The following is a 23,758-nucleotide window of genomic DNA, read 5'->3' as shown; positions in this document are numbered from 1 at the left end:
CTCTGTCTGCCTCCTGATTGGGCCACAGCGGTGGTGGCTTCCAGTTTCTTTCTTCAGCTCTTGCATTTCTGTTGTTTTTAGTGTCCCTCCTTTCTAATTGAGGAACAGAATTAGGCTTCACCAGACTTTTCTGCTATATGTTTTACTCAGGGACTTTGAGCAGAACATTTACCTGATGGGATGAAAAGATGGAAGATGAGGATGGAGGCATGGGTGCTGGAGGATCAGGATGGGTGCTGGAGGATCAGGATGGGGAATGGAGGGATGGGGGCTGGAGGATCAGGATGGGGAATGGAGGGATGGGTGCTGGAGGATCAGGATGGGGGATGGAGGAATGGGTGCTGGAGGATCAGGATGGGGAATGGAGGGATGGGTGCTGGCTGCTCTCCCAGAGGACCTGGTTTCTATCTCCAGCACCACACTCACCATCGTCCTTAACTCCTGTTCTGGGGACTTTGACGCCACCTTCTAAGGGCACTGGGCACACATGTGATACACATATACAGGGAAAGCACCCACATACACCCATACAAGTTTTTTTATCTTTCAAATTTATTTATTAAAGATTTCTGCCTCCTCCCTGCCACCGCCTCCCATTTCCCTCCCCCTCAAGTTTTTTTTTAAAAGCCTAAGTTCGTGGTTTTTCTTCAGGTTTTGGAGGTACTGGGTATCAAACCTGGTGCTTTGTGTACACTGCACTGAGCTGGGTCCAGCCCTGGAGGCAGGGTTAGTAAAGTGTAAGTGACAGTAAAATGACCTCATTTACACGAGTGCACTTCTGAGCTCAACGTGGTGTAGACACGCCTTGACTCTAGCTCTGGGAGGTCGTGGGGGGGGCAGAGGCAGGTGGATCTCTGAGGTCAGCTGAGTTTACTATTGAGTTCCAGGCCAGCCAAGGCAATATAATCAGACATCTCAAAAACAAAACAGAAGTCCAGTTTGGGGCTGGAGAGATGTGCTTACTGTTCTTACCGAGGAATCAGATCTGGATTTGATTCCCCGCACCCACCGCAGGTTTCTTGCAACCACCTAGAACTCCACTTGCAGGGGATCTGACAGCCTCTGGCCTCCACAGGTACTTGGATAGACACAGTACACATGAATTCATGAAGACACATATATGCATTAATTCTTTCAAAAATAAGTACAAAGTCCAGAGGTGGTGGTGCACGCTTTTAATCCCAGCACTTGGAAGGCAGAGGCAGTCAGATCTCTGTGTGTTTGAGGTCAGCCTAGTCTACAGAGAGAGTTCAAGAACAGCCGGGGCTTCACAGAGAAATCTCAAAAACAAAATTACAAAGTGAGTGCACGTTAGAGCCATGAATATCAAGTACCTACCTGTAACACCAGCACCCAGTTCAAAGGCCACCTGGGTACATAGCAAGATCCTGTCTTAGAAAATAACTGAATTCAAAAGTACAGTTTGGTCTGGGTTATATAGCTCAGTAATACAGTACTTGACCTGGATCCAAGCCCCATCATGGAAGAAAAAAGACCCCAAACCAAAAAACCCAGACATTTTGACATACACAACCTTATCCCCACCACAGCCACTGTGCAGAACATGACATCACCCGCTCTGAACATCCCTTGGCTCCTATGGGTTTATAACCAGTTCTTCCCTTGCCCTGGTCCTCCTGGCAATCTAATTCTGTCTCTCCTAAAAAATGTGTACACTTTTAACCAAAACATTTGCAGTGGTTGGAGAGAAGGCTCAGCAGTTAGGCATGTGTGCTGCTCTTGAAGAGGACCCAAGTTCAGATCTCGACACTCACAGCTACCTGTAACTCCCTGGAGGGGATCAGAGTCTCCAGTTTCCTAGGGCATCTGAACTCATGTGTGCAGACTCCACATAGACCACTTAACAATTAAAAATATGAATCTTAGCCTGGCAGTGCTGACACATGTCTTTAATCCCAGCACTTGGAAGGCAGAGGCAGGCAGATCTTTGTGAGTTCAAGGCTAGCCTGATCTACAAAGAATTCCAGGACAGCCAGGACTACACAGAGAAACCCTGTCTCAATAAACCAATATATCTTAGAGCTATGTACAACTTGAGCCTGAGGTTGGGGTACAGTTTAGTGTTAGAATAGCTAGGCGCCTTCCCAGTAACAAAAGGACATTTATTTTAGATGGTTTCTGGCATAATTATTGGCCTCTGTTGTAAAACATGACTTTCTTTTTTCTGTTTTTTTTTTTTAAATTGTTATCTGTGTGTGCCCGTGCATACATGCTTCTGAGTGTGGGTGGAAGTCAGGTGAACAGAACAACTTGTGAAAGTCTGTTTTTTTCCACCAGTGTGGGTTCTGGGGATCGGACTCAGGTCATATCAGACCTGGTGGCCATCATGAGCCATCATGTAGGCCTAGGATAAGTTTGTTTCCTTCCTTTTATTATATATTATATATATTTTGAGACAGGGTTTTTCTGTGTAGCCCTGGCTGTCCTGGAACTAGCTCTTGTAGACCAGGCTAGCCTCGACCTCACAGAGATCCCCCTGCCTCTGCCTCCCGAGTGCGGGATTAGAGCCAGCACCACCCGGCTCAGGCAGGTTTTCTTACCGAGCTAGGAGCTCCCTCATTCCCCTACTGCGGCATCGGCATCGCTGCACCCAGGTCTAATGGGTTCCAGACTGAAGTCATGCTTGCACGTAAAACACTTTACAAACTGCACCATCTCTCAGGCCCTAGTATCTCTCTCTCTTTGTCACCCACTTTCTGCCTTCCACCAGGGCTGGTGGCAAGGTAGGGAAGATGACTGACTGGCCTCAGCCTATTGACTAGTAACAGTCATTTGACACATTATTTGAAAGACTTTTTTCTTTTTCCTTTTTAACGCAGCTCCAGACTTTGCAGGGGAGGGGGAGAAATTGGGAATCTTCTTCTTCTCTTTTTTCTTCCTGAGAGTGTTTCCAAGCCTGTCTTGGAGCTCTCTCTGTAGATGAGGCTGGCCTCAAGCTCACAGAGACCCACCTACCTCTGCTCCCCGAGTGCTGGGATTAAAGGTGTGCGCCACCATGCCCGGCCCAAATGGGGACATTTCTAACCCAAACCACCACCTTTGCCAGTTTATTGTTTTCTAGATGCAGGGTGGGCAGGGGCAGGGACTAACTCTCTTCTTCTCTCCCTAATGCTGATCCCCGGTGCCTTAAGTCTCTAGGCAAGAGCGCTACCATTGAGCTGTGTCCCCAGCCCTCTTTATACTTCTTTATTTTGAAGCCAGATACCACAAAGTTGCCCAAGCTGGCCTTGAATTTACTTTGTAACCCAGGGAAACTTGGAACTTGTAGTCCTCCTGCCTTAGCCTCAGGAGTCGTCAGAATTACAGGCTTAGACTGCGGGGTGTGTGTGTGTTCTTTGTACAGAACTGGATTTAGTGGATGGGTTCTCTACACTCGGTTGTTTCTTATGTATTTATTGTTTATTTATTTTGGTCTTTTTGAGACAGGGTTTCTCTGTGTAACAGCCCTAGCTTTCCTGGAACTAGCTCCTTATTTTCTTACTATTTTAGTTTTTCGAAACAGGATTTCCCTGTGTAACAACAGCCCTAGCTGCTGCCCTGGACCAGGCTAGCCTCGAACTCACTCATATCCGCGCGCGCGCGCGCGCGTGTGTGTGTGTGTGTGTGTGTGTGTGTGTGTCTGTCTGTCTGTCTGTCTGTCTCTCTCTCTCCCCCTCTTTCTTTCTCCCCCCCCCCCCGCGTGCTGGGATTAAAGGCGTGCGCCCCCATAGTCCGGCTATTTTGGCTATTTTTACTTTATGTGCATTGCTCTTTTGCCATGGGTGTCGGGTCCCCTGGAACTGGAGTTACAGAGTTGAGAGCTGCCATGTGGGTGCTGAGAATTGAACCCAGGACCTCTGGTGCTCTTAACCACTGAGCCATCTCTGCAGCTCCTTGTTTTTATTCTTATGTCTTTGCTTTGTAGGTAGCCTTACTAAAGACAAGGGCGGGAAAATGAGTAGAGAGATTTTGCACTCTCTGGATAGGCCCGAGTTAACTTCCCCGCCTCGTCTCCCTAGGGCGCACGCGCGTCTCGGGCCCCTCCCCTACAAACAATGGGCGTGGCCCAGCCTCCCCACCGGCCCCGCCCCTGTGGGTCAGCGGGCGTGACCAGGGCCCTGACCCTGCCCCTGCCGTCCGGAACACTAGAGCTGCTTGCAAGAGGTCTGGGAGGTCCGCGTCCATGGCTGCCGCACTGCTCGCTCGGGCCGGTGGCCCACTCCGCCGAGGTGAGTGTGCTCGGACTGCGTCCGCGGAGCCCCAGGGCCGGTCGCACGGCGGGTCCTGCTGCGTCCGCGGGCCGCCGAGTGGGCAGCATCTCTCTGCTGCTCGCGGCCTTTGCCCTAGTTCGGTGGCCTCTTGCACGTGCAGGGCCCGGGCTCTGCAGGGACCCCGGCTCCTCCTCGGCTCCCTCCCTGTAGGACCCTCCTCGCCAGCTCCTCTTTGCGCGGCCGCATTCACTTCCCTGCCTCTATCTCAGTCCCGGTCGAGGTTCTGGGTGAGTTGGTCCTGTTTCCAGGCCTTGCATTGAACTCCGACCTGTGACCTTGGACGTGAAGACCAGCGTCTGTTGGTACAAGTGTGAACTGTTACTGTCCTCAGAGTTGTATTAAAGTACAGGATAAATATAAAAGCATAGCGGTTGGCATCTAACGGGTGCTTCCATAACGTTAGCCTTTTTTTTTTTTTTTTTTTTTTTGGTTTTTCGAGACAGGGTTTCTCTGTGGTTGTTAGCCTTTATTTTTAATACTGTTTTGTCTCACCTGTAGCAAGCCTGACACTATGACCAGCGCTTCCTTTGCCTAATCCAGATCCACAGTAACAGTGAAAATCAGTCATTGGTACCCCTTTAATCCTTCCTGGGAGCCACACTTTATGTAAATCCAGACCCAATGAAACTTAAAACCTTTTCCCAGAATGTTGTAATTGGGATTATGCGGGATTGAAGTGTTTAGCCAGCAGTTACGCATTCAGCCTGGGCTTTTCAGTAACAGCCCTATTGACATTATAGCAATAAACTTTTTTTTTCTCTTTGAGAAGGGGGTGGGGGGAGACGGGAATAGTGTTCTGTTACCTTATGTGTATGAGCCTGCATGTAAGTATGCCCTGGGACTTTACAGACAACTGTAAGCCACCCCATGGATGGCAGGACCTGCACTAGGTCCTCTCCAAGAGCTGCAAGTGCTGTTAACTGCTGAGCCATCTCTCCAGGTCCTGAAATGGAGTCTTGATATTTTGCCTCGGCTAGCCTGGACTTCAGGCCTAAATGAGCCCCCTACCTCAGCCTTTGCTGCTTTTGCAGAGGACCTGAGTTCAGATCCCAGCACCCATGTTGGGTAGCTCATAACTGCCTGTAACTCCAAGTCCACGGGATCTGACGCCCTCTTCTGGCCTCCGTGGGTACCTGCATGCGTGTGCTCACCGGTAAACACAGTTACACAGATGTGTAAAGTTTTCAAAATAATTTATTTACTTGCACTTTGTGTACATTGGTGTTTTGTCCACATGTTTGTCTGTGTGAGGGTACCAGATCCCTTAGAACAGGGATTACAGGCAGTTGTGAGCTGCCATGTGGCTGCTGGGAGGCAAACTCGGGTCCTCTGGAAGAATAGCCAGTGCTCTTAACTGCTGAGCCATCTCTCCAGCCCCAAGAAATAAATCTTAAGATGTCTTGTACCGCCCTTCCCTAACTCCTTTTCTTCCCTGGTAGCTCTCCATCCTCGCGACTGGCGCAGGTTGCATACCGTTTACCAGTCTGCGGAGCTGCCCGAGACATATCAGATGTTGCGTCAGACGTGCCGGGACTTTGCTGAGAAGGAGCTGGTCCCCATTGCGGCCCAGCTGGACAAGGAGCATCTCTTCCCCAGAGCTCAGGTGAGCACAGTAGTGAGTGACAGCAGCCGGAGGCACCGAGACCTTAGGTAGGAAGCTCAGTTCAGGCTCGGAAGGTCTGCTTTGTTCAGCATCTGTAAAACTTGGCCTGCTTTTCTGCTTGTGTAACGTGCGCGTGTAATGCCTGTCAAGGTCAGAAGAGGGCGTAATATCTCCTGAAACTGGAGTTACAGGCAGTAGGTGCTGGGAATTGAACCCTGGTCCTCTGCAAGAGCACCAAGTGCAGCCAGGTAGTGGTAGCACACACCTTTAATCCCAGCACTTGGGAGGAAGAGGCAGGCAAATCTCTGAGTTCAAGGCCAGCCTCTGGGCTATAAAGTGAGTTCCAGGATGGCCAAGGCTACAAAGAGAAATCCTGTCTTGAAAAATCAAAAAAAAAGCACCAAGTACTTTTAACCACAGAAGCACTTGTCCAGCTCCGGTTGTTTCATTACGATGATCTCACTATGTGTGGGTCGGATTGGCTCAAACTCAGAGAGCTCGGCTGCTTTGCCCCCGTGTCACCACGCACTGTGGACCTCACTATACTCATTTCTTTTTAACCATAAACTGTTTCATTATGCGCATGTGGGTGGTATGTTTATGGACATGTGCGTGTTGTGTCGTGTGTGGGGCGGTTGAGGATGACTGTGTGGAGCTGGGTCTCGCCTGCCTTTCACCTCTACCTAGATTCCAGGAAGCAGACCAACGTCCCCAGCCTGGGGGGGGCAGGTGCGTCTGCCTCTGCACTTGTTTTCGTTGGATTTCTGTTTTCCTTGTTCATGTATGTGCAAGAGAGTGTATGTGAGGTACGTGCAGGTGCCCTCAGAAGTCAGAAGAGAGCATCAGGTCGCATGGAGCTGGACTTACAGACGGTTGTGAGCTGCCTGATGTAGGTCCTGGGAGCTGAACTCTGGTCCTCTGGAAGAGCAGTCAGTGCTCTTAACCACAGCGCCATCTCAGCCTGTGGTCGTTCTCGTCATGGTTGAGACAGCTGGAGAATGGAGCCGTGCAGCTCCTGGGTTTGCTGGTGTGCAGCTCCGCCTGAGGGCCTCCCCGCTCCCCCCGCCCCCCACATTTGCCTCTTCACAGTTTCACTGAGGTGGTGGCAAGTGAGGTGCCGCTCCAGGTGGGATCACCAAGTGAACATGTCTGGGAGGGGCGGGGGCACAGGGGAGCTCGACAATATGGCTCCAACTGGAAGGTGGCTTCCCTGCCATCATGGGACCTCAGGGACAAGTACATGGATGGTGGATGGGCAGGGATTTTGGAGCCAGTCTCTTAGACTCTGGTGTCTGAGCAACAGGAAGGCCATTGCCCCGGGCTCAAGCATGTGTTGAAATCTACCTGGGCTTTGACAGATCAATACGTTTGCTTCCCTCTGTGCTTCGTGCACGAAATGCTTCGTGCTCTGTTCTTTGAGAGAGCCTCGCTAAGTAGCTCTGCACTGCCCCAGGCTCCCCCTGAGTGCTAGGGTTTTAGGCAGCAGCAGCTAGGGGCCAGGGTTTTGAGTCTTCATTATCATCAAATTCCATTCAGTTCCTGGAGGTTTAGAACCCTGTGCAGTAGCTCAGACAAGAAGTAAGCAGGCAGCATCCTCAGTTAGACAAGTAAACCAGCCCTGCGGTGCTCACGCACGCCTTTAATCCCAGCACCTGAGAGGCGGAGGCAGGTGGATCTCGGTGAGTTAGAGGCCAGCCTGCTGGTCTACAGAGCTAGTTCCAGGACAGCCATGATTACACCGAGAAACCCTGTCTGCACCGAGCGGTACTGTGTGACACCGCAGCCCCCAAGCCAGTGCCCAGCTCAGGTCACACAGACATTGTCTCACTGTCCTGCCTGAGCCTCCCCACGACTTCCTCTTCCTACTCCCACTTCTGCTGCGTGCACAGGTGTGTTGTTCTCAGTACCATCCCCAGGGTAAAGCCTGCTGTGACCAGTGACCCCTGGAGACATGTCCGATAAAACCGGGTGCCCTTGTTCACCCCTGGACATGCACAGCTTCCATTTTTAACATGACGAGCAAACCGGGTGCCCTAGCTCACCTGTGAACACACAAAGCTTCTACTTTTAACAGCTTAACTGGAAACGGGCAAAAAGTCCACCAACACAGGCATAGAGGAAGAGCGAAGGGCTGGAGCGGTGGCAGGCGCCCTTAATCCCAGAGAATCCAGCACTCAGGAGGCCCATGCAGGATCTCAGTGAGTTTGAGGCCAGCCTGGTCTACAGAGTGAGTTCTGGGCCGCCAGGACTATAGAGTGACTCCCTGCCTAAAATTTTTTAAAAAGGGGACGAGAATTTATGTGGTAAAGCATGGTACATTCCTGAGGCTGAGGCAGGAGGATCCCAAGTTCAAAGTCAGCCTGAGATTAAAAAAAAAAAAAAACCAAACAAACAAACAAAACATCAAAACCCCCACAAAACTCCCAAGGCAAAGGCATAATAATAGTAGCAGCTAGCTAATGTGTGGAGGTGTGTGTATTCCAGGGGTGTTCACGTGCGTGTGGCAATACCCTTGTTCTCTTCGGAGCAGCACGCACAGGACTTGGTTCTTCACATCTCTGGCTTCTGCTGACGACACTGAGGCCAGACGTGACATTCTGTGCCCAGCAAGTCACTTGGTCGTGTGGAGTCAGAAACAGACTTCTGAGCGGGACGCAGAGCTCGGAGATTCCTAAGCTTTTTGCAGAGGAATAGTTTATTTTTATTAGTATTCCCTAGAATACTAATAGCAGGTTTGCCGAGGGTTCGAGGGGCTGCCCTGAGGAACGGGGGCGAGACCCAGAGGACTGGTGCCAGTTTCTGTCTTGTTGGCCGTTTCGCAACCAAATTGGACTTCAGTCTTTGTATCCCTAAGCTAACAAAGGAAAGGCGTAGGAGTTTCTAAGGCAGTATCTAGAGCGCCAGTGTTCTGAGGAGTTTCTAAGGCGGTGTCTCGAGCGCCAGCGTTCTGAGGCTGCAAACGGTCATTTTATGTGGGGCGGGGTGCAGGTGCCCAGTGAGTGACAGACAGAAGAAGAGGAAAGGTCGTGGCTGCTCCTAGGTGTGGGGAAGGAGAAAGTTTATTGTAGATAATGAACACAGTCAGAGGCAGGGGTCTGGGACAGTCCTGAGTGGACATGACCGGACTGAGCTGGGCCATGGGAAGGGGGAAAGATGGGAACCAGGCAGGTGCAGCAGCCAGGAGGCCAAAGGGACTAGAGTGAAGGGGCGGACAACCAAAATGTTTGGATTCTATAGGGAAGAGCCCGGGGGAGGGGCAGCCCAACCGCTGGGCTGGAGATTTCAGGATAGAGGGCAGGGTATGCCAGGCGTACCCCATAGCAGGTAAGGACTGAGGGATGCTAGGAGAACGTGGTGGCCAAATGCAGCTTAGATACGTTGAATAGGCACCTCAGCCATTTGTCCCGGGTTTGAACCTTAACACTTGGTACCCTTAGCTTCTTCTCAGTGGAGAGGAAAATGTTTTTAAATAGTTGTTTGTTTGTTTGTTTTTAAATAGAGTCTATTTTTATGTGAATTTACATCTACCTGTATATATGGACACAGTGTGTGTGCCTGGTGCCCAAGGAGCCCCAAGAGGGTGTCGGATCCCCTAGGGACTGGGGTTCCAGGCAGTTTTGAGCAGACATGTGGGTGCTGGGAAGGGAACTTGCTCCCTGAGAGAGCAGCAGTGCACTCCACCCAGTCCGTCTATTGTATTCTTATCTCTTCTGCAGTGCAGGGCATGGTGGCCCATGTCTGTGATCCCAGCACTTGGAGGTAAAGGCAGGAGGCTCAGTTGTTGTAAAAACAGACCCAGGTAGCTGGAGAGTGAGAGGATCTGAGGAGCTGGGGGATGTGCAAGGAGTTAGGGGGAGGACGGGGAAGGAGGAAATGGTGCGAAACTCAAAAATTTGAAACTCAAAAAATGGTTTTCTGAAAAAAAAAAAGTAGGGTGGGGATGTAGCTCATTTGGAAGAACGTGGCTGGCGAGCATTGGTCCCTGGCTTTGATCCAGGCAGCTCATAGCTGAGCACAGGAAGTAGTGCCTGCCTGCAGTCCTGGCACTCAGCAAGTGGAGGCAGGAGGATCAGAAGTCCAAGGTGATGGCAGGAACCTGACGCCCCTTCCGACCTCTGTGGGCCCTGTGCACACACGTGGCGCACAGACACAAGCAGGCAAGAAACTCATGATACAAACTCAGAATAAAGGAAAGCGTGAAGTACGTGGAGGCTGCACGCTGGGTGCCGTTGCCTAGAGCACCCGTGTGCTCTGTAGCTGCAGGGGATCCTGGAACCAGGCCTCACTGGGCACTGAAGCGTGGCCATAAAAGATCTGGTGATAGTGACCACCCCCCTCTAGCCTTGTCCCGGATCCCCGAGGCCGCAGGCTTAGGTCTTTCTCCACATGTCTACAGACAGCAGGCTGAGAGGGTCGAGCAGTGATGGAAAAGCTGGCTGAGATTCTCTTCCTTCAGTTTTCAGTCCCCCCACTGGGACCCCTTAGAGCAGTGGTTCTCCCCCTTCCTGACTGTGGCCCTTTAACACAGTCCCTCATGCTGTGCTGACCCCAGCCATGACATTTTCATTGCTACTTCATAACTGTCATTTTGCTGCTGTTATGAATCATAATATAATGTCTGTGTTTTTCAGTGTCTCAGGCGACCCCTGTGAAAGGGGTCGAGGCCCCAGGTGAACTGCGGCCTAGATGCTCTGTGGCCCTAAGCAGATTGTTTAACCTCTCTGAGCCCTGGTTCCTCCTCTCTGTGACCTTAACATAGGATTGCTTTCATAGAGCAGCTCAAAGAGAACAGGGCACACACATCGCTTAGAAAGTCGGCTGTGTGGTGGGCACCTGATACCTCACCGTTGCTGCTGCTGTCATTGTCTCCAAGAGAAACCCAAGTGCTTGTCACTGATTCATACACTCACAACAGTGAGGGCAGAGACAAGATCCCACGGATGAGTGTCTGTCCCCGTGGTCGGGAAGAGGGCGGCAGTCAGGGACAAGATCCCACGGATGAGTGTCTGTCCGCGTGGTCGGGAAGAGGGCAGCAGTCAGGGACAAGATCCCATGGATGAGTGTCTGTCCTCGTGGTCGGGAAGAGGGCGGCAGCGAGAAGGAGCGTGGCACTAGATGGGGGTTCCAGCTGTGGAAGTGTGGCAGCGCCCAGCGGTGTGAGAAGCTGAGAACGGGTGTAGGTAGGGGGGATAGAACTGCCTGTGTGGATTGTTGCTGGCAGAGTAAACGGCACAAGCAAAGGTCCTGTGGTGTGCGTTTGTGCTCACGAAGAAAAGTCGGCGTGATGTACTGCTTTCTGCTTTTTACCCCAAGCCCTCCAGTGGGCACCTCTGCTTGTTCCCTGTTACAGCTGTGGGCAGAGAGACAGGCATTGCGAGGTGCGGAGGCTTCATGCCTGGAGCGGACGATTCAGCTGGGGGGTACGATCACTGTGTGAACATTAGGGCCTATGGCCCTCATGAGCGTGCGGGCTCTGGCTCAGGCTGCAGGGCTGGAGTCGGGAGAGGAGGCTCTTGGCAGTTGCCGCTGATGCGCTCTCTCTCCCTGGGGCAGGTGAAGAAGATGGGTGAGCTCGGACTACTGGCCATGGCTGTCCCGGAGGAGTTCGGTGGTGCGGGCCTGGATTACCTGGCCTATTCCATTGCCCTAGAGGAGATCAGCCGCGGCTGCGCCTCTACCGGAGTTATCATGAGCGTCAACAACGTGAGCCTTCCAGGGCACAGATGGGGAAGCTGCCCGGGATATGTGTGGACCCTGGCCATGTGTCTCGCAGCAGCTGGGCTCCTAGACTGGTCTCTTAGTCCTCTGGGAGGGCCTTTGGAGAGAGCGAGTCTTGGAGTGGCCTCCGCCTCTCTGCTTACCCCACCAGTCTCTCTACTTGGGGCCCATCCTGAAGTTTGGAACCCCGGAGCAGAAGCAGCGGTGGATCACCCCTTTCACCAGTGGTGACAAAATCGGCTGTTTTGCTCTCAGTGAGCCAGGTACTGCACGGTACCGGGTCCCTTGTCTCCTCATATCAGAATCAGGGTGACAGGCAGAAGCTAGATGTTCCCAGAGGAAAAGGCAGGCCTGGAGTCCTGGACCCCTGGAGGGGCCTCTGGGTGGACTGCCAGGCTGGAACACAGGTGCCTGGACACCCAGGAGACACGTGCGCACTTGGGGTGAGGGAAGGTTCGACTTGAGTATGCCCCATGCCTGTGTGTGAATGAGGCAGGTCTGGGAGGCAGGTCACAGGGTCCGTGTCAGAGCCAGGCTCACAGTAAGACGCCTGTGCCGTGAGGGGTGCAGTGCTGGGTCTGAGTCTGTGTTCCTGGCAGGGAACGGCAGTGATGCGGGAGCTGCTTCCACCACGGCCCGGGAAGAGGGTGACTCGTGGGTTCTCAATGGCACCAAAGCCTGGATCACCAACTCCTGGGAGGCTTCGGCCACGGTGGTGTTTGCTAGCACAGACCGGTCCCGGCAGAACAAGGTGGGAGCCCAGAGTGGGCCAGCCCACTCCTGGGAAGGTCCTTGCAGTCTCTAGGCCAGAACCTTCTTGGCCCTGCTGGCGCTGCTCCTGCTCCTGCTGAGGTGGGGCTTTTCCTTCCCCAGTGGAGTTGGTGCTCCTCCCAAAACCCAGCAGAGGGTCCCGGGGCAGGGGTGGGGCAGGACTTGAACTGGGGTATCTGGGGCTCCAGGAGCTCTGGAGAGTCACTTTAACTTTTGGGGCTTTACAGGGTATCAGTGCCTTCCTGGTTCCCATGCCCACTCCTGGGCTCACACTGGGCAAGAAGGAAGATAAGTTGGGCATCCGGGCCTCATCTACAGCTAACCTCATCTTTGAGGACTGTCGCATCCCCAAGGAGAACCTGCTGGGGGAGCCAGGGATGGGCTTCAAGATAGCCATGGTGAGCCTGGCAGCAGGGTAGCCCCCTGGGCCAGGCCCTGGGCCCAGCCTGCAGCTGCTGACTGGGTGATCCCTACAGCAAACCCTGGACATGGGCCGCATCGGCATCGCCTCCCAGGCTCTGGGCATTGCCCAGGCCTCCCTTGATTGTGCCGTGAAATACGCTGAGAGCCGCAATGCCTTTGGGGCGCCGCTCACCAAGCTCCAGAACATCCAGGTAGGGTTGGAGGACGGGGTTTCCGGAGCTGGGCCCGGGCAAAGCCAAGAAAGCCTTGCTTTTCACCTGGTCACCTGTCACCTCACCGTCCCCACCCCTGCCACTCACACCCCCATCCCTGGCTGATGGGTGCGACTGGCTTGTTGCAGTTCAAGCTGGCAGACATGGCCCTGGCCCTGGAGAGCGCCCGCCTGCTGACTTGGCGCGCTGCCATGCTGAAGGACAATAAGAAGCCATTCACCAAGGTGCCTGTGGGGAGGGGCATCCCAGGCCTTTGAAAGAGAAGTCAGATGTAGGCCTGCGGGTTCCCTGTGCTAAGGGGGAGGCTGTTCATGCCAATCACAGAAGGTGTTGAGCTGGGGGGGGGGGTCTCCGAAAGTTGAAGGTGTTGACTCTGCCATTCATTCCTGGTGGGTAGGAGTCGGCCATGGCCAAGCTGGCTGCGTCTGAGGCTGCAACCGCCATTAGCCACCAGGTGAGCACTGGGCCCATGGGTGTGGCTCCTTCCCCAGCTGCTTCCCTCTGAGGCTGAGTCCCTGCCCTGTCTTTCCCTAGTTGTGGGGGACTTCTCCTTCATAGCGCCTGTTTTCCCTCTAAGGCCATCCAGATCCTGGGCGGCATGGGATATGTGACAGAGATGCCAGCCGAGCGGTACTATCGAGATGCTCGTATCACGGAGATCTACGAGGGTACCAGCGAAATCCAGAGACTGGTGATTGCCGGGCACCTGCTCCGGAGCTACCGGAGCTGAGCCCTCTCAGGGGCTTGCCTGCCTGTGGACCTAGGCAAAGGGCCAACAGCCTCATGACTTAACTTTGAGGCCTGGTCAGACCATAAAGGGACCTGCCTCATTCTGCCCGTTCCGCCCCTCACTGTGCCCTCCCAGTCAGACTGGGGGACATCTGTTTCAGGGAGAGGAATGGCCAGCTGCTGTGACCTGAGCCCCAGAAGAAATGAGCTGTCACTTCAGAGCTGGGCTTGGCTGTTCCTGTACAGCCACCCGTGCCTCTTTCTTCATGTGAGCGGTCTGCTGGAGGCAGGCTATGGGAGGGCTAACCGACCCCTGCACCCCCGTCCTCTTCCCATGAGCCCTGCTGCTGCTGCTCAGTGGCAAGAACACGGGACAGGGCAGGGGTCAGGAGGAGGGGTGGCCCAAATGGTCATGCCTCAGTGGCAGGAGTTTCAGTGTTTGAGTTCCCAGGGTTGTCTTGGGGTGGCTGGGGGCTGGGTCATGGGGCCCTCGCCGGAGGTCAGATGAGTGCAGGTGTGTGTTGTGCTGGGTGGTTGTAGGCTGCCTATGGCCAATAAAGCGCCTTGCCCGGCCCTCCTGTGTCTGTCTTCACTGGGTCTTTTGGCCACAGCCCTCACCCAACATGTGTGGTGCGGTAGGTCTGTTGCCTGACCAAGCGGGTGAGCAGAGACTGGAGTCCTCGAACTGGAGGCATCCCTGTCCCAGTCCCCAGAGAGCAGCGGGGCAGGGGAACTGTTGCGTGTGGACTGCTGTGCCCTTTGCTGGCCTTCAGTGACAGTAGTGAGCTTCATTCTGCTCAAGTGGGCACCCGGGTGGGGGGCAGGGCAGTCACCTGTCTCTCAGGAAGCGTCTTGCTAATGCTCTTGAGGGCGGGGGGTGGGGGGGTCTGCACGGCTTGCAGAGTGTGTTCTCCCTTCCTCCTGGCTCCAGGGGTTCACCAGAAGGTTTTCTCTTCCTCTTTCCCTGGGTCCCTGAATCTTCTTTCTGTGGGCTCAAGTATAAGCCAGATTGCAGAGAGCGACTCTAGTTTAGCTCATCCTACCTAGTGGGCAGGTGGCTGCCACTCCAGGCCACACCCTCAGGTGGGGACCTTATGAGCCAGGAACAGTGGGTACGAGTGTTCAGGGGCTCTGCGGCCTATTTAGCTGCTTAGCAGAGGCTCCTGTCAAGGTGGTGCAGGAAGGATGGGCTCTGTGGCTGGGAGAGCAACGAGCCTGGGACCCAGCTGTCACTTCGCTGCATCTAAGCGTTGCTATAGCCTTGAGCTGTGCTCGGTGAAATGGGTCTGCTGTAGCCAAAGAACTGGCGTGTGTGGATTTCTGCATCTCAGGACAGGTTCCCAGCCTCCGGGTGCAGGGCAGCTCAGGAGGCCGTGGAATGTTTCTCCACGGGGAGGTAACTTTGTCACTGAGCCAAGCTCTGGTGTGCACACTGAGGTGTTTGCAGAGCTGTTGTGAGTTCATAGTCTGTCATGACCAAGTGGTGGCAGCTTGGCTTCCATAAGGACATACCCTGTTGGTTCACTTAGAGATTGAGTTTTTTTTTTTTTTTTTCTTCTAAAAAACAGGGTTTCTCCATGCAGTCCTGGTTATCCTGGAACTCGCTCTGTAGACCAGGCTGGCCTCGAACTCACAGAGATCTGCCTGCCTCTGCCTTCCAAGAGAACTTGAGTTCTGAACTCTCCCCGTAGGTGCATTTGAGCCCGAGCTGCTGTGGACTCAGCTGCAGACACCGTGGTCCTTTACACCCATGTTCTCCAGCAGTTGCCCGTCCTGAGGACGGTCGCATATCCCTGAGTTGGGTCCAGGAGGCTGGTACTCCGCTTGGGTTTTCTCTGTTGCGTGGTGCTGCTGGTCTGGGACCAGCATCTGCCTGCAGTTGGCTCCTGTGACTCATCTTCATGAAGTGTCCAGGCTGGTGGCTTAGTGGGCCATCCCCCAGTGTTGATCCAGCTGGTGGTTTTGTCCTGATCCAGCTCAGCAACTCCAATCCCTGATCCCCCAAACTGCATCCGTGAATTTTATTGATTATATTCACCTTTCCAAGGAGCCAGCTGTTGGCTCTATTGGGAGGAGGGAGGAGGATGGAGAGCACTTGCTGCTCTTACAGAGGACCTGAGTTTGGTACCCATCACCCACAGTTGGCAGCTCACAGCTTCAGGGGACCCATCACCCTCTTCTGGCCTCCATTGACACCATCACTCACATGGCACACACACAAAAAGGTTTTTAGAAGTGTAATAAATTTAACGATTTTAACCATTTCAAAGTATTTCAAAGTCACAATTCAGTGGCCATTAAGGACACTGGCAGTGTTTGGTAGCCAGCTTTTCCAAACAGGAGATTCATGCCCATTATCACTGGTATTTATCATAATTGTGGCCTCAGAACATCTGTGGTGTTTAAATTTCTTGAAACTTTTTAGTTCCCCCCTCCTTTTTTTTTGAAACAGGTTCTTACTATGTAGACCAGGCTGGCCCTGAACTCAGACATCCAACTGCCCCTGCTTCACTGGGATTAAAGGCGATCACTAAGAGGGAGGGAGGGAGGGAGGGAGGGAGGGAGGGAGGGAGGGAGGGAGGGAGGGAGGGCAAGGTAGAGTACATCCTGAAACTTCAGGGTCTGATTCCCTGGCTAACCCGGTGAGTGCAGATCCACAGTCTGTCCGTCCCCCCCATGTGTCCCACCTCTTCCACGCACAGAATCTGTCTGTCTGTCTGTCTCTCTCTCTCTCTCTCTCACACACACACACACACACAATTAAAAATCAAATTATAACCATCAAGGTTTATACTTGTTTTGAGTTAGAGCTAGACCTGAAATTGGGATGGGCCACAGCCCCCAGCCACTGGACTGTCTTGAGGAATGGGAACGCGATTCTTGGTAGAGCATTTGCCTAGCATGCACAGAGCTCTGGGTTCCATTCTGTGCCACACCTGAGTGTTTTTGGTGAGCTGGGCAGTGGTGGCGTACACCTTTAATCCCAGCATTTGGGAGGCAGAGGCAGGTGGATCTTTGTGAGCTGGAGGCCAGCCTGGTCTACAGAGCAAGTTTCAGGACAGTCAGTGCCACACAGAGAAACCAATGAACCATTATTTTATCTTTCTTCTCTTTCTTTTTTGAGATAGGGTTTCTCTGTTTAACTTGGGTATCCTGGAACTCATTCTGTAGACTAGGCTGGCCTTGAACTCACAGAGATCCACCTAACTCTGCTTCCTGTGTATTTTTTAATTTCTTACACAGGGCTCTAGAAAGCACAGAAACATGGAGTGAAACCTCGTGATATAGGTGACCACATAATTCTTGAGGTTTTCACACCAGCCGTGTTTCACTACCACCGAATGCTGACTATAACGGAGCAGAATGAATGCAGGCTGTCAGATTTGTCTAAAGTTCTACAGGCAGCAAAGAGGCTGCTGGAAATCCCTCAGCGGCCACACATGGAACTTTCAGGAAAATGGTGACGCCACGAGCATCAAGGGTCAGAGCACTGACTGTTCCTGTCTGTTCCTAGAGTTCTCGCAGCTGAATTCCAGAGTTGCTTGGAATTGTGTTTCCTTTCTTCATCCCCTTCTTCCCTCTGAATGTCTTAGGCCTGTCCTGTCCTGCCGTGCCCTGTCACTGCATTTAGGAGCAGTTACCTTTCTTTTAACTTCACAGTGGGGGAGGATTGTGTCTACAGCTAGACTCATGGCTGATTTAGATGGTATAAGTTGTGAAATCTGAGACTTTGAACTGTTGTATTTGAGAGTCTTTCGTTGTAGTCTAGGCTGCCCCCAAACTCCTGATCTCCTGCTTCAGTTTCTTTATTATGTATACAGTATTCTGCCTGCGTGTATCCCTGCAGGCCAGAAGAGGGCACCAAATCTCATTGCTGAGCCACCGTGTGGTTGCTGGGAATTGAACCAGGACCTCTGGAAGAACAGGCAAAGCTCTTAATCCCTGAGCCATCTCTCCAGCCCCTCCTTCAGTTTCTTCAGTGCTAGGAAGGCCCTTGTGTTTCTGGTTTCCTGCCCTGCACTGTCTACCACCCTGAATTATACCTGCAGCGCTCACTGCTCACCCCACCCCCCATTTCCTTTCTGTTCACTGTTGTTTGTTTTTTCTGCTATCTCGTCTGCATGCCTTCTCCTATGTCATTGCTGTTGCTCTGCCTTCAACTACTTCTGCAGTGTCTAACATGTTCTTAATCTCATCTGGCATATTTTACATTTGTTTTATGGTCTCCATTGTTCCCTTTAGACAGGCTCTCTCACCAAACCTGGAGGTAGGTAGGCAGCCAGGAAGCCCCAGTGATCCCCGTCTCTCCCTACCCAGTGCTGGGGATCCAGCTGTGTACCATGCTTGACTTTTGTGCGGTGCTGGTCCAGGTCAAGTCCTTGTGCTTGTGTGGGAAGTGCTGAGCTGTCTCCTCAGCCCTCCTGTTGCTTTTGAGGTTTTCTGATTTTGGTTTCCACACTTATAAAGTCCTTAAGTGTGGCTTTCATATATTTGTGTATCATTATCACATATATATGATATATAACCTATTTATATACACGCCATATATAGTATCTTTTTTTTTTTCAAGACAGGGTTTCAGGGGGCTGGAGAGATGGCTCAGTGGTTAAGAGTACTGACTGCTCTTCCAGAGGACCCAGGTTCAATTCCCAGCACTCACATGGCAGCTCACAACTGTCTAGAGATCCAGTTGCAGGGGATCTAACACCTTTGTACCAATGCACATAAAAAATAAAGTTAAATAAACAAACAAAGACAGGGTTTCTCTGTGTAGTCCTGGATGGCCTCAAACTCAGAGATCTGCCTGCCTCTGCCTCCCAAGTGCTAGGATTAAAGGTGTGCACCACCACCACCCAGCTATATAGCATCGCACACATACACAGGTGGCTGGCCTTGAACCTGCAGTGATCCCTCGCCTCACTTACCTTTGATCCACTTTTTGCCCCTCTCTCCAGTCACTGCAGTGGTGGTGAAATAGCAGCAGAGACTGCTGGAGAGACTTCAAGCAAAGTTGCAGGACGTATGGACTGAGGCCCATGCAGAGTTCAGGGTGGATCCAGATGGAGGTTGGCAGTTCAAATAGGCCACAGTAGGAGCTGAGCTGAGCGGCAGCCCCCAGGACACTTGGGAGTTCGCTGCCTGCCGCTCCCGTGATAGACATACCAGGCAGCCAGGTGTCTTCATGGGGTCTAAATGAGGGCGCTACACCTTTCCTAGCTCTGGTGGGTTTGAGAGGTTCTTGGTTTTTGTTTTTTTAAGCTAAAAAAAAATTCAAGGGGGCTGGAGAGATGGCTCAGTGGTCCAGAGGTCCTGAGTTCAATTCCCAGCAATCACATGGTGGCTCACAGCCATCTACAATGAGATCTGGTGCCCTCTCTTCAGGGGTGCAGGTACACATGCAGGCAGAGTATTGTATTCACAATAAATAAATAAATAAATCTTAAAAAAAATTCAAACAGGGTCTATGTAATCATGGCTGGCCTAGAATTCACTGTACAGACCACACTGCCTCGAGTGAGTGTGAAATAGAAATTGAGCCGTATTCAAATGTGCAAGGCTTTGGCAGCTCAATCCTTTGCTGGGCCCTGGGAATCACTCAAACCAAGACTGGCCAATTTGGTTCCCTTGTGACTGTACTTTGTTTTGGTGTTTCAAGACTATGTAGCTATGACTATCCTGGAACTACTATGTAGTCCAGGCTGGCCTCAAACTCACAGATTCAGCTGCCTCTGCCTCCCAAGTGCTGGGATTCGCCCAGTTTGAACTTGTTTACTGTTTTACCTGCACACCTGGGCACGATGTGCGTGCAGTGACTACGGAGACCAGAAGAGGGCAGCAGATCCCCAGGGCTGGACAGCTGTGAGCTGCCAAGTGGGTGTTGGGACTCAAACGTGGGTCCTTTGTAAGAGCAACCAGTGCTCTAACTGCTGACCCATCTTTCCAGCCTTATTGTTTTTTTTTTTTCTTCTCAGTTTTTATTTGTTCATTTATTATGAGTGTATTTTCCTGTGGATTTTGGAATGTAGTTATAATAGCTGGTTTAAGTCTTGAATGTTGCCATGTATGGAGGCACACACCTTTAATCCCAACACTTAGGAGGCAGAGGCAGGTGGATCTTTGTGAGTTCGAGGCCGGCCATGGCTACAGAGTGAGATCATGTCTAAGATGCTGCTAGGTATGAGTGCCTATGCCTGCCGTCCTAGCTACTCAGGAGGATCAGTTGTGGCAGCCTGGGCAACACATGGATATCTGGCTCTGAAATAAGGCAGCCCCCTATTCTGAGCTGCACACATGCAGTGTGGTATACATACATGAAACAGCAACACATGTATACATATTTATGTGTATAAGTAATAAAAATAATTATCTAGAAACCTTTATGGTTCTAGCAACACCTGGGCCACTTCAATTGGTACAAACTGCCTTGGAGTAACAGGTCTCATTTTCTGTTCAAATGTGTGTCCTGAGGATTTGCACACCACAGAAATTCTGCTGACGAGTTTCCTTTAAACCTGGGCACTTAGGCCTGGGCAATGGCTCAGTTGGTCAAAACACCAGCTGTTCAATTTTGGTGACCCAAGTTCAATCCCTGTAACCCACAAAACAGCCAGATATGGCTGTACACACCATGACCCCAGCATTCCTATAGAGACAGAACTGCTCGAGGCTCGGGGGCCAGCCAGGCTAAAGTGTGCAGCTGAAGCCAGAGACCCTACCTCAGCAAGGGGAGGACAGAAACAGACTCATGATTGTTGTCCTCTGTAAGAGCAGCAAGCACTCTTCACCACTTAGTCACTTTCCAGCTGCTGATGGCTCGTGGAGGCCCTCGCTAGGACACATGGCAGATTCCCGACACCTCCCCTGCTCTGTCACTCCTCACTACCTCTTGGGTAGTTTATTTGGTTGGGACTTCACAGTTGTCCTTTTCAGGAGGGTGGTGTGGACAGGGGCTTGGTACCCTTTTTAGTACCACTTGGGACATCCTGTTTCCTATGTCTAAGGTTCTGTGTGGCAGGACTGAGGTCTCAGCGGCAGCTGCTGTCTTCACACGGCCACAGGCGTTCTGCTGCTGACGTCAAATCTGCTAGGACTCTGGCTGGCTGAATGCATCCTGCTGCCTCCTTTCTAGGGATTCTTGGTTTGTGTGAAGCTGTGATCTCATGATTAGGAAAATCAGTTTGTTCATACGTACAGTGGTTTAGAGATTTAGTCTGTAAACTTTGTGTGTGTGTTCACAGGTACAAGGGCAGAAGCGTGGCGTCCCCTGGAGCTGGGGCTGTGAGGGGCCCGATGCGGGAATGGTTAAAACCATCTCTGTACTGGTGGGCAGAGGCTTGGGTTTTTTCTGGTCCAGTCTGGTGCTGTGGCCTGTCCTCTGACACCGACAGCATCTGCTTCAAACGACAGTGGGAGCCGTTTCTGACGCCTGGTGGCTGCCATTCTCCAGACTCACTACATTTCCTTGGGTTGATAGCCTATTCCTCCCGTCCTCTGGCCTTGGGGTTTCAGGCAGCAGACCTGGTTCCAAGAAAACTTCTAGCTGTGTGGTCCTGGGCTGTACTTTGTGTCTCCTACATGGGCGTGGTGCCAGGGTGAGGCAGAGGAACTGGCACTCGTGGCCTGGAATGCTGGCAGGCGGCCATCCAGCTCTTTGTCCTGTGGACACCCACTTCTTTCATTCTGTATGAGGCATAGTCTCCCTGCCCACTGCTTGGCAGACTCCCCGGCCTGTGTCTTAGCCTGTTTCCACCCCTGTCCAACAGCCTCCCTCCCTGCCCCTCTTCATCTCTGGTGGGGATGGGACTTGGAGCAGCTGAGGCTCATGGACTGAGACCCTCAGTGCCTCTGTTGCTGGAGTACCAGCACCAAGCTTCACACGATCTACTGAACAGGGAAGTGGCCAACTAGGCAGAACCAAACCATGAGAAGTAGAGGCTAGCCTGGTCTACAGAGTGAGTTCCAGTACAGCTGGGACTAGAAACCCTGTCTTGAAAAACCAGAAGACATGGACACCATTCCAAGTGTCCATGCTAGGGCTTGTAATTCTTCTGATCTTGCAATGTTCCTATGTAGGCTGCCACACCCAGTGTGACTCAAATTCCCAAGGCAACAGCACACTGGTTTAACCAGCATTAAGTGCCACACATAGGGCTGTCACGCCCTCTTGGCAGGGGAATGCCCTTCAGACAGACTTCTGAGCCCTGCTGTGGTTAAAGGTTACTGAGCCACAAGCTGCTGCCGTGCTTTCTTTCTGGCCATTTGTTACATCTAACAGGAGCCCTGGCTTCTGCACCAGCCTGCTCTTCAGTCCCCTCTTAGCGAGCATGTCTAGCTCTGCCACATGGGACCTGGGAACTTGTGCTACCCACAGTGAGGCAGAGTAGGTAGCGAGCTCAACATGGAGCTGCTGCGTGACTGTGTCCTTGTGTCTAGGGTTGGCTACCATATCAAGTGTTTAAGAGCTACCTCTCCCATCCTGACTGCAAGGGTAAAGGGACTAGGATGTTACATTTTGTGTAAATAGCCAGTACCTGTGCCGTAGTGACAGACAACTGAATGTCTCACAAGGACAGAAAGGACCTTGGGTTCGCAGGGAGAAGAGGAGGGACTTTTAAGGAGGCTGAATGCAAACCCAGACAAGTCTGAGTTCCCACTTCCCAAGAGCAGCCGGACTGTAGGCATTAGCTCCAAGTTTCAGCTGACTGCTTCTGTCTCCTGCTCAGAGACATTGGGGCTACCATTCCAAAGGTCTCACTGTCACAGGTGCCAAAGAAATGGGCAGTGGTGAGGCTGAGTGGCAAGCCCTGGAGAGCGAGTGTGCATACTGCCGGCTTCGGTATCAACATCTTTAAGAGGTGGAGAGATGATTCAGTGGTTAAGAGCACTTGGTCCTGCAAAGGAGCTGGGTTTGGTTCTCAGCACCCACAGGGCAGCTTGTAAACACTTTTGATTCCAGTTCCTGGGGAGCACACATACATGCAGGGGAAACACCCATATCCACTCTTTAGAGAAGGGGGCGCTTGCAGGGCACTCACTGGTTTCTGGCGTCCACAAGACAGTTCACAACTACCTGTAGCTGCGGTTTCAGGGGAGCTGAAACCTTCTTCTGGCCTCCATGGACATCAGACAAGCACATGGTGCGCCCTTAAGACCTACAGATAAAACAAAAAGAATAAAAACCCATTTTATTCCCTGGCTCTGAAAACGTGTGTTTCCTAAAATGCAGTATCTCCACAAGGGCTGACTGACCCGTACGGAGTGCTCCACAAACCCCAGGTTCTACCTTTAATACTAGTGACAAGACCAAATCCCTTTCCCACTGCCCTTTTTTCTCGTGGGTACAGTAGCCAACCCAGGTAGCAGAGGCCTATGCTGGCCTGCTGGAAGACATCAAGCTTTTGTGCCCACAGCTCCAGCTGTCCCATACAGGGAGCTGTGGCACACCTCACGGACGATGGCCTATACCATAGCAGTCTGAATGGAGCATGCCACGCTTTGGGTGAAATGTTTACCAGCTCACCTGTGAATGGGTGTGAATGCAGCATGCAGGTTTGGGGAACAAATCTGAGAATGATGAAGACCCTGCCTAACAGACAACTGAGAACACATCGAACCATGGAGGAGCAGGACAAAGGTGTAGCAGGCATGGGGAGGGGACAGCATCTCCTCAGGCCCCACTTCCCTCTGATAGCCTTCCAGAAGGGGAAGACATTCTGGTATCTGCCAAGGCTTCTGGGACGTGTTTCCAAGCTCTGAAGACAGGCTTGTGAATGTGTGCTGAAGTCAAAGTGGCATGCAAGATTTTCCCCATAAACTCATACCATAGCGAGACAGAGTCCCATTCCTTGGTCTAGGATTGAAATGACCAACTGCTGGGCATTCTTGGCCCTTACAGGCACTTCCTACGGAGTTTCCTCCCCACCAGCACTGAATGCAGGGGCCTATTTCAGTAGTCACCAATGCCACATGTAGTCTGAGCTTCTGCAGACAATGGGAGCTTCCATATTGTGACATTGCCAGAATGGAGCCAG

General features: G+C 52.2%; 1 protein-coding gene across 1 annotated transcript; it reads left to right on the top strand.

Moving 5' to 3' along the window:
• The first annotated feature begins 4,086 nt into the window (after window positions 1-4,086).
• On the top strand, window positions 4,087-14,301 carry Acads (acyl-CoA dehydrogenase short chain). Its single transcript, XM_050131561.1, has 10 exons — window positions 4,087-4,229; window positions 5,711-5,874; window positions 11,428-11,577; window positions 11,744-11,855; window positions 12,192-12,343; window positions 12,591-12,761; window positions 12,840-12,977; window positions 13,127-13,222; window positions 13,396-13,452; window positions 13,576-14,301. Exons 1-10 carry the CDS (start codon window positions 4,184-4,186, stop codon window positions 13,726-13,728), a joined length of 1,239 nt encoding a protein of 412 aa, XP_049987518.1. The 5' UTR covers window positions 4,087-4,183; the 3' UTR covers window positions 13,729-14,301.
• The last annotated feature ends 9,457 nt before the right edge of the window (window positions 14,302-23,758 follow it).

Source organism: Alexandromys fortis, unplaced genomic scaffold (assembly GCF_014885135.2).
Source record: "Alexandromys fortis isolate MF-2015 unplaced genomic scaffold, M_Fortis_MF-2015_v1.1 scaffold_382, whole genome shotgun sequence".
In the NCBI taxonomy this organism is placed as follows: Eukaryota; Metazoa; Chordata; class Mammalia; order Rodentia; family Cricetidae; genus Alexandromys; species Alexandromys fortis.
The sequence above is the reverse complement of the archived record's forward strand: the minus strand, read 5'-3'. Positions and strand labels throughout refer to the sequence as shown.

Bases quoted from the DNA above. Each gene is read 5' to 3' on its own strand.
- Acads (XM_050131561.1), top strand. From the start codon at position 4,184: ATGGCTGCCGCACTGCTCGCTCGGGCCGGTGGCCCACTCCGCCGAG. The intron at 11,578-11,743 runs GTGAGCCTTCCA...TTACCCCACCAG, and splicing joins TTATCATGAGCGTCAACAAC to TCTCTCTACTTGGGGCCCAT. The intron at 12,344-12,590 runs GTGGGAGCCCAG...GGGGCTTTACAG, and splicing joins ACCGGTCCCGGCAGAACAAG to GGTATCAGTGCCTTCCTGGT.